The sequence below is a fragment of the Verticillium dahliae genome, genomic scaffold (assembly GCF_000150675.1).
Source record: "Verticillium dahliae VdLs.17 supercont1.11 genomic scaffold, whole genome shotgun sequence".
NCBI lineage: Eukaryota > Fungi > Ascomycota > Sordariomycetes > Glomerellales > Plectosphaerellaceae > Verticillium > Verticillium dahliae.
In genome coordinates, this window is record NW_009276930.1 from 543,164 (window position 1) to 553,006 (window position 9,843).

Below are 9,843 nucleotides of genomic sequence, written 5' to 3' on the forward strand. Positions count from 1 at the left end.
CGCCATGGCTTCACCCCCCTTATTGTTCGCCGCTATACCTATTCCCCTCTCACGCGCCCGCAGCCTAGGGTATACCCCTGCTCGGTTTCGTTTCGCTTCCAGCCGAGGTCAATCAACGGCAAAGCCCTTGATGAATCTGGGGTGACCGCCCAAGAGTGTGGCGTAATTCTTCGTTGTGAGTACCTAATATCTGTCCTCTGTTCGGCGCTGATCTGGCCGCCCTTGTCATGGCCATTCACTGTAACATTCGAGTCCGTCCTGGGAGGAGCCCGTCCTGGGAGGAGCGCCGGAGCGGGAGTCTAGTCACCCGCTGTGCGCCATCCATCCTCGAATCCCCCGGTGTTGGCCCTGCTGGGCTGGCCCATCATCTAACTTCCTTCGTGGCATCACCGTGTCCGTCAGGGGTAGTCCTGGTCCCGCGGCACTGCTCCCCTAGCGTCATCGCGGCGTCGGGCTTGCATCTTCTGCTCAAATACAATCATCGGACTCGGAGGAGAATAAGTATCAAAGTATCAATGTCCTAGGGCTTGGCAGGCAGACAGCCCAAAACCCCAGGGGCAATGGACCAGAACACCAAAGCTACATGTGCATCCCTCCACGATCGAGCGTCATCCCTGATCCTGATCGATCACCCCACCAAGCTGGTTCCCACGTCGCATCCCTACTCCCCAAACACGGTCATCTCCGACCGATGGCCCTATCGCATCTCGACCGCTGGCGGTGCCCAAGTCTCGCCACACGCCGCGCCTGATGCCCGCCTCCCTTTACATCGCCGATAGAGCGGTGAACGAGCGTGAACCTGACCACAAGAGTAGCCACGCCCAAGCACACGGCAGTAACACAGCAGCGGCGCAGCAACGCCAAAAGGAAGAGGCACAGTGTCCGAGCGGACTTTAGCTGTTATTTTCCCGTTCAAGCGGGCAATTCTTGGCCAAGGCACCAAAGTTGTCAAGTGGCAACGTCATGTCTCCTCATTCTTGGAGCAAACAACAGAAAAAAACGCTATGCTCTGTCCAGTCCCTCTATGCCCTCCCAAGTGCCATGATCAACGCCTCGCAATACGTACAGTCCTACTACCTAGAATACACGTAGAAGCAGAAAAACAAGAAAGATCACCGCGTGTCTGGTCGTACATAGACGGGAATTCCATACACGCAGACAGCCCCGGCCGTGAGGTACCGAAATCGCACCGCATCCCTCGCTTTCACGACAGCTTCCACAACAGACCTTGTCGCGACGACGTCTAGGTTCGCTGGCCCGGCCGACCACTTGTCAACCGGGAACGATCCCCTGACCATGAGGCCCCACTCCTCAAAGAGCCGTCCAGCGAAACGGTCAATGTCCCGATCCGTCACGTCCCACAGCGTGCCGACAACAGCGGGACACCCCGCCATCATGTAGTTCCACACGGGGCCGTGGACCTCAAACTCGCCGGCCTCCGTAAGACTGGCGGAGCTGCAGCCCATGAGCAACGCCGCGGCGCGGCACTTGTCAAGGCGGCGAATGGTCTTGCTGCGGATGTACTGTGCACCGCTACCATGACCGAAATAGAGCAGCACGTCTGAATCGCGGAGCGCAGCCTCAAACTCGGCCTCGCTGGGGGTGCGCGAGACAACGCTGGACCATGTGGCGTCGAGGGTGGAGAGAGGTTTCTGAAAAGTGCCGAGCGTGTTGGGGAGGTCAGAGCCCGGATTCAGAATATAGGTGCCCTTCTTCGCCGAGATAGTGTGGCCCGCGGGCGTTTTCTCCCCAGCGACGGCGTCGTCTTGCTGCTCGAGAATGAGGCGGCGGAGACATGCCATGGAGGGGACGCGAGAGACGGCGAGCCCGTCCATACAGGGCAATGACTCCCAGGGAAAGGCATGTAGGGCCTTGTCGAGGATGAGAATGGTGTGTGCCCCCTGGACGGGATCCGAGCTCTTCAGACCTGCATGATATGCCTGCAGTGCGTCGTACGTCTCAAGCATGATGGAGTCAAAGTCAATCTCGTCGTAGGCGTTCCTCTCCCCGTGGAATTGCAGGATATCAACGACGAAGTAAAGAAGGTCGGTCAGCGCCTCGTCGAGGTCGAAATCAGGCGAAGCGGGATCGCCCAGGCCGACAAACAGGTCGAGGATGCGCGGGTCGAGGGTAATCTTGGGCGCCGTGTTGACCTTCTTGCCGCGCACCTGCCTCCGTGACGGGAGGTGCTTGTCGAGCGTCTTCTGGAAGGCTTTTTGGAACCGTGACAGCAGGTCGTCGCGGCGCGGGTGCTGCGAGAAGATACCCTTGAACCCCCCGAGCCAGATCTGTTCGATGTTGTCGAGGAGCTGTTTCATGCGCTTGTCGAGAGCCTCTCTCTCTTGCCACCACGCGGCTTTGGCTCCCTTGGCAGACCAGTCGCGTCCTTCGTCGTGGCAGCTCTCGTTGATGAGGCGGATGACCTCGAGAAGCTCGCCGTGTCCCTGCTCAAAGTCGAAGACCTCCGTGTCGGCGTCACGCGAGACGGCACGCTCGAGCGGCAAGCGCAGGACAAAGGGTGTGTGGTCGGCTTGCAGCTTGGTGATGCACAGGTCGTGACGGTTCTCGCTGAGCGAAATGGACACGACGCTCCAGGCCGCCGGGATAATGTTGACATAGTCGCGCTGGAACCGGGCCACGTCGGTCGTCACGCCGCAGCTCAGTCGACGGCCCTCTTTGAGGGCGAGGGCCGTGGGCCACGAGATGTCGCTGAAGGGGGCGTCGCTCTGCTCGACGGCAATCATCTTGCGCGTGCGCCGCCACGTCACGTTACGCGCCAGCTCCATGGAACAGGTCGCAAAGTCAATGTGCGGCAGGCTCTTGGCCGTGTGGTTCGAGGCCGCCGAGAGGAAGATTGTTGTGTTCTGCAGGAGAGCAGAGATGCGGAGCACGAGGTGGCCGTCGCCTGTGACGAAGGCCATCGAGTGCGCCTCGACAAGATATTCGAGCGCCTTTTGCAGCGATTCGACAAAGCCGAAGCTGGTGTCGGGCCTGGCGTCTTTCTGCAGCGTGGCGGCTCGCGCGCGCGATTTCCTAGCAGGTGGCGAGGCAGCGGCCGCCTTGTCTGCGGCATGCTTGTCGGTGCCGGCAATGGCGGCGACGGCAGGAAAGGAAATGGTGGATTCCTGCACGACGGAGAAGACGGAATCGTGGAGCATCTCCTCGAGGCTTTGTCCGATGAGACAGGCCGCCCTGTGGACCTGCACGGTGAGAGACTGCCTCAACCCGACGGACGTCTTCTGCGACTCGTCGAGCAGCTCCATGGCGGCCGCCCAGTCCTTCTTGTCGAGGTGCACGAGTGCCTTGCTGATGAGCATCGAGGTCTGCAGCGCGGGAGACTTGGGTGTGGCCTTGGGAGCAACGTCGGCGGCGGCGGCTGTTCTCGTCTTGGGCGCAGCAGCCCTCGTCCTTGTTGCTGTCGTGGTAGGCTTCTTGGCTGCAGCTTTGGGTGCCGCCGCAGCAGTTCGTGTCGTCCTCGTGGCGCGCGTCGTGCGGGCGGCTCGCGCGGTCTTCGTCGCGGTAGCCGCATCGTCGAGGGTGAGCTTCTGCATCTTCTCCACCACATCATCGTTCGCAGAACCACCGACGACGCCGGCGCCGCCGAGCGTCTTGAGCATGGCCTCCGCCGTGCCGAACAGCTCCTCCTCGCTCTGCCGGTCCTTGAGCAAACCGTACGAGGCGCTGAGCTCGCACGCCAGGCGCATGGCTCGCCGCGACGGCTTCTGCGACCCGAGCGTCTCCCGCGCTCGCTGGAGCAGGTTGAGCCCCTTCTCAGGCTTGTTGGCCCTGATCCACACGGACCCGATCCAGCTCTGCGCCTGCGTCTTGTGGGCCAACGAGTCGATGGATTCTGCGATCGACAGGGCCTTTTCCGCATAGTAGAGCGTCTCCTGGAACATGCCAATGTGCACATAGACGGACGACAGGTGGAACATGCTCCGCAGGAGGGCGCAGGCGAGGGCCCAGTAGTCGGGCCCGTCGGCGACGTGGAGGATGCTGCTGCTGCTGCTGCTGCTGCCTGTCGTGCTCTTCTGGAGACTGCTGCCGCCGTCATCCTCGTCGGCGGAGCTGGTGGCGATGGACAGCTGCGAAGACTCGTGCGAGGCGGCGGGGCTGCGGGCCTCAAGCTTGGCCCAGCTCGAGTACAGGAGCTTGACGTTGTTCTTGGCATAGTTGAGGGCCTGGTGCGTCTCGCCCTTGCCCATGGCGACGAGCGAGTACACGTAGGTCGCGCGCGCGAGGAGCAGCCTCCGCTGCAGGCTGGAGCCCTTTGGCGGCGTCGTCTGCTTGTCGAACGCGGCCTTGGCCTCCGCGAGAGCGGCCTCGGCTTCGACGTGGTTGTGCGCGGCGAGGTGGTACTCGACCGAGGACAGCTGGAGGCTCACCCAGGCCACTTCCGACCCCGACAATGGGCCCGCCTCTGACTCGTCTGGTGTGGCGAGCAGAGCGGCTCTGGCGAGCATGTCCTTTGCTTTGGCTTCGTGGCCGAGATCGAGGTAGTGGTCGGCGAGGGCGCTGTGGCTGAGGAGCACGGTGTTGATGGACGAGCTTGTCATGAGGCGGGTCAGGTCGGTGGATAGTTCGAGGACGGCGAGACGGAGCACGTCGTCGCCGCGCAGGTTGGCAAAGGCCTCGACCGAGCCAAGGTGTCGCAGGAGCTGCTCTGGGTCATCGATGCAGGCGTACATGTCGTCGACGGATGTGCAGCGCGCGATCATGGCGCGCCACGCCGCGACAGGCGCCTCGAGATCGTTCGTCGCCGACGCTGGATCCGTGTCGATGAGAGCAATCATGGATGCGAGATGGGCCTCGTGGTGGGGGAGGAACTTGGCGAGGGAAGCGTCGTCGCCAAAGGCGCTGCTGCGGCAGGCATCGAGGGTCGCGTTGACTTGGACGCGCAGGGACTGGAACTCGTGCTGCTCGCCCATGCTCATGGCGAGCAGCAGGCAGAGCGTGCGCAGCCGGCGGACGGGGAAGCGCTCGAGCGAGTAGAGCCTCAGCAGGGCATCGGGCACGGAGCTCGAGAGGCCGGTCGGTTTGCTGCTGCTGCTGCTGCCGCCGCCGCTGCCCTTGGCGGCATCCGAGACGATGATCTGGATGAGGTGCTCGAGCACGGCGGCGCGCTCGAGCTCGGCGAGGAAGAACGTCCAGTCGCTCCAGGCCTGGTCGAGCTTGACCATGGCGGCCAGCGTGCGCGACAGCGCCTCCGTCTTGGCGTCGGCCCTCCAGGCCAGGGCGGGCGCCTTGTCGTTGAGGCTCGCCGCGACGGCCGCGAGGACGCCGTCCTCGACCATGTTTGTGCAGATGGCCTTGCGAGCGTCGCGGGCCTCGGCGAGGCGCCCAGACGCCCGCGAGAGCTCGGAGAAGCGCTCGAGCTTCTTGACGAGCTGGGCGCGCTCCTTTTCGCGCGGCGACCGGTCGGCGACGGCCTCGATCGAGCGCTTGATGGGCCGCAGCACGGCCTTGCCGTCCTCCTTTTCGGTGCCGCCGCCGCGCTGGACGCGATCGGCGTGGTAGTAGTAGAGCGAGGAGACCTTGACAGGGTACGTGTTGGCGCCGTCGCTCTTCTGCAGCAGGTTCGTCTCGCCGAGGTGCTCGAGCAGCGTGAGGCAGTCCTGTAGCGTTCCGTCGAGCTGGGCCCACGGCATGTCGTCTTTCGAAATCTTGGCCTTGAGGACGACAAAGGCCGAGTCCATAATCTGCGTGGCCGTCGCGAGGAGAGTCTGCCGGCGTTGGTCGTAGCGAATCGTGTGTTTTGCGTCGGCGTCCCTCGCCGGCGCCTTGCCCATCCAGCGGAGGGCAAAGTGCGGAAACTGCAGGACAAAGTCGTGACAGGAGGCGGTCATGGGTCGAGGTAGGGAAGACTCCTTGTGGACCAGGAGGCCGACGGTTGACCGCCTCGCGGCCGTGAGGTTGATCATGAGCTCCTCGAGCTCGGCAGAGTCGCCTTTGAGTGTGCCCTTGAGCTCGCCGATGATCTCTTGGAGCAGGGATTCGAGCTCCTGGGTCGGTGTGTCCTCGCGCTTCGCCTGAACGGCGAGCAGCTGCGCTGCCACGGAGCAGCGTTTGGCGGCCGAGCTCTGCTCCGGGTCGAGGTGGCCCTTGACCAGTGTCAGCCAGGTCGCGGCTTCGGTGAACAGGCGCGCGCTCTGCGCGAGGGTGCCGAGGGTCTGGTAGATGGCCGCCAGCGGGGAAGCGGCCGAGGTCGAGGGCTGCAGGCGCTGGTGTGCGCAGAGGTCGGTGATGCGCGTGTAGGCGCCGCGCGCGACCTGGAAAGCCGCCGGCGTGGGCGTCGCGCAGCGCCGGACGAAGGCCGCCATGCAGCGAGACAGGGGCAGCATGAGATCGCCGTCCACGTCGGCCTCGTGTCCGGCCATGGCCCACCAGCAGAGGCGGTATTCGAAGCCGAGAGAGTGCAACTGGAGAGCCGCCGTCGGTGAGCAGCTGAGGCGGTTCTCGGCGGCGAGGGCATCCTCCTTGCTGGACACGCTTGGCGGCAGGGACAGGATGAGCTGGGAGAACTGCTCGAGCTGGCGCGCCGCCTTGTTTTTCGCCGCTGCCGACTCTTTGGCGTATCTCGACAGCAGGTTCATCGGTGAGGAGGGATGGTCGCCGAGAAAGGGCACCGCCGCTTCGATCATGGCAGGTTTCTTCGCCGCCGCGACGAGTCGCAGAGCGTGCAGCTGAGACGTGATGACGAGGCCGAGAATCGCACCAGAGGCCTTGATGGCGCCGTAGTCGAGAAGATGGGCCGGATTTGTCGCCAGTGTGTTGGCGTGAGAAGCCGCGGCCACGGCCTTGTCCGTCTTGGTGCTCGGTTTTGCCGCGTCCAGCTGTGCAAGACTCCTCTTCAAGACGGCCAGCTCCCTCAGCGCGTGGTCCTGCAGGCCGAGACCCAGCAGCTTCGTGACAAACGAGGACATGCCGGCCTCGAGCTGGCCCTCGGGCAGCGTCACTTTGCCGGCGGCATGCAGCGAGCGCAGGCAGGCAAAGGCGACGCGCAGGCACTCGACGAGCGGCAGGCACGCGGCGGCGAAGGACGAAGACGAGGCGGGCGCCGCGCCGCCGCCGCCGCCGCCGCCGCCGCCGCCGTGGGCCGACTGCGGCCGGCCGGTGGCCGTCTTGGGCAGCATGGGGGACGTCGAGACGCGGTTCAGGGCGCGCGGCTGCAGGGGCGGCATGGGCATGGAGCTCGACCGTCGGAGGCCCCTCCTCGGCTCGGCGGCGTCGGGGCGCTTTCGCGGCGGCGCTGGCTCGGTGGGTGGTTGGCTCGGAGGCGCCGTGGGGGCTGGTTTGGCCGTCTCGGTGAGGGCTTTGAGGCCGGCGTTGACGACGTGGGTGGCGAGGGCGGCCTTTTCCTTGCTCGAGAGGTCATTTTCGGGTTTCGGCTGGCGCGCGGCTGTTGGTTTCGTCGTTGTCGTCGTCGTTGTTGGCGCTCGCTGTCGCGTGGTGGAGGGGGTTTTGGGGCGGGCGGACGCGCCTCTCGTGGGCTTGCTGGCGGCATTGCTCGAGGCTGTTGTTGTTGTTGTTGTTGTTGATGGTGGTAATGATGATGTGTGATGATCAGACTCGGTGATGAGGAGGTCCTTGAGGAGGACTGTCGTCGCAGAGGTGCATGTTGTTGTCGGTGTGATGGCGGCCTTGACGGCGTCGACCTTGTTCTGGAGGGAAGTCATGTGCGTCGTGTCATGGGGCGTGCCGTCGTGGAGAGGACTGTCCAAGGGAAACAAAGAAGAGATAATTGATAACAGAGGCCCTGGGCCCAGAAACTGCGAGCAATGAAGATGGAAGAGGTACCAAGAGCAGAAGCAATTGAGTCTCTCGTGACGTGACGTCGCAATGTGTGGCTTCAGGGTCGAGACGTCAAGACCGTCTCTCGGTTTGTTACTCTCTGCACCGTTTTCGAGCCGGTTGTCCAGGGTAACGGACTGTGGCTGTGGCTGGGGCTGGGGCGTGTGGTGGGATTTCGATGCTGTGGCTGGTGCCATCGGCATTTGGACCCTGTTTTTCTTGCCGTCTGGAGGCTGCAGGCTGCAAGTGCAACCATCCGAGCATCACCTCATATCCGATTCAACCTCTGGCCATCATTTTTCTTCCCTTTCCTTCTTCTCCCCGGGCCCTATTGTACATAGAATCACCACCATGTCTCGCCATATCAACCGAACGCTGTTGTCAGCAGCACCTCTGCGAACAGTGACCCGAGCAGCCCCCTCCATCACGCGCAGCAACCTGCCGGCATGCCGCCCCTCCTCCTCTCTCCCCAGCGTCGCCTCGACCGACTTTTGGAAGTCCCTCGTCCCGAAACCCTTTCGCCGCCAAGAGAAACTCCAAGACGACCCCATGATCAAGCGCGTCAAACCGAAGCGCTCCAAGGAGTGGAACCCCGCCACCTTCTATCTCGTCATCTTCCTGCTCATCGGCTCCATGTCCATCAACATGATTGCCCTGCGCCAGCGATTCGACACCTTCATGCGCCAGTCTGACGTGCGCATCGGCTTGCTGCGGGAGGTCGTCGAGAGGATACAGAGGGGGGAGAAGGTCGACGTTGAGCGGGCCCTGGGCACGGGCGATGCGGCGCGGGAGCAGGGCTGGGACGATGGTAAGGCTGGCTGGTACTTTGAGTCGGCTGATTGGAAGTACTTCGACTCGGCAACACCACGTCGCTGACTATTTTCTTCTCACAGTTCTACGCGAAATCGAGCGCGATGATGCCGTCCGAAAAGAAAAGGCAAACGCCAAGGCCAAGCTCCACGCCGAGGCCCCCCTACGAACCGCTCATGCCGGCGAGGCCCTTTCCGAATCGCCCAAGCCACAGCAGCAACAAGCAACCGGCATGGGCAGCTTCTTCTAAGCGACGGACAAAAAACTCGGGGGATTGTCAAAAAAAAAAACAATGGGGGGAAAATATGAATACAAACTACACTACTCTTGCCCTTCGCCTATGATAACATGTCTTTGAACGCCCCATGGTTCCCCCTCGTCACCTCGGGCGCCGCCGCCGCCGCCGCCACCTCTCTCCTCGCCTTGACGCCAGGGCCGCCGTTGGTCCTGCGCAGCGTCTCTACGACAGCCGGCAGCACCTTGTCGGTCGACAGCTCGACGCGCACCCGCTGCTCGCCCGTCTGCTTCCAGTCGACCCCGGCAAAGAGCTGCTCCTCGCCGCGCACGCCGCCGACGTTGACGACGGCAATGGGCATGCCGCGGTCGAGCGCGCGCTTGGCGATGCGCCACGCCGAAAAGGTCGCCAGCGACGTCCCCAGCACGAGCAGCCGCCCGGCGCCGTCAACGGCCGCCTCGGCCGCCGCCTTGACCTCGTCCGGTATGCTCTCGCCGAACATGACGACGGCCGGCTTGAGGATGCCTGCCGTGCTGCGGCCCGGCTTCCACGCGCCGTCGCCGTCGACCTCGACGACGTGAGCCCCTGCAGCCCTGCCATCCCCGTCCGCATCAGCTCGTGGCGGCGGGTGCGCGAGGCAGCTCGGACACGCCGGGTAGCGAAAGGTCGTGTAGGGGGCGCCGGGGAGGTCGACGTCGCCGTCGGGGTTGGTGCGCATGCCCCTGGCGCGGCGCTCGTCCGGGTCCTCCGTCTCGAGGGCGCCCGACGCGAGCACCTCTTCGAGAAAGGCGGCCCAGGCCGGGTTCAGGCGCGCGAGCTCGGCCTGGAACGCATCGCGCGGGAACTCGCTGCGGCAGGTGACGCAGACCGTGTTGCGCAGGTAGCCGTGGAGCTCGAGGGTCGGCATGTGCGGGTGGGCCTGCGGGTGGAAGCTGTCGACGTTTTGGGTGATGACGGCGCTGACGAGGCCGAGGCTGCTGCTGCTGCTGCTGCTGCTGCTGCTGCTG

At 63.9% G+C, this 9,843-nt stretch overlaps 3 protein-coding genes across 3 annotated transcripts in view; 1 reads left to right on the forward strand and 2 right to left on the reverse strand.

The window, feature by feature from the left end:
- Positions 1 to 1,112: 1,112 nt before the first annotated feature.
- Positions 1,113 to 7,676, reverse strand: VDAG_05810 (separin; the record flags this gene model as incomplete). Its single annotated transcript, XM_009655207.1, has 1 exon — positions 1,113 to 7,676. The coding sequence occupies one exon, from the start codon at positions 7,674 to 7,676 to the stop codon at positions 1,113 to 1,115; it is 6,564 nt and encodes a 2,187-aa protein (XP_009653502.1).
- A 466-nt stretch (positions 7,677 to 8,142) lies between these two features.
- On the forward strand, positions 8,143 to 8,851 carry VDAG_05811 (uncharacterized protein; the record flags this gene model as incomplete). Its single annotated transcript, XM_009655208.1, has 2 exons — positions 8,143 to 8,599; positions 8,685 to 8,851. 2 exons carry the CDS (start codon positions 8,143 to 8,145, stop codon positions 8,849 to 8,851), a joined length of 624 nt encoding a protein of 207 aa, XP_009653503.1.
- Positions 8,852 to 8,939: 88 nt separating this feature from the next.
- Positions 8,940 to 9,843, reverse strand: part of VDAG_05812 (NAD-dependent deacetylase sirtuin-4) — a gene marked incomplete at both ends in the record, with an annotated part of 1,347 nt that continues 443 nt past the window's right edge. Inside the window, one exon of the mRNA XM_009655209.1 lies at positions 8,940 to 9,755. Within this exon, the coding sequence (XP_009653504.1) occupies positions 8,940 to 9,755 (816 nt within the window). The remainder of the gene's footprint in view (positions 9,756 to 9,843) is intronic.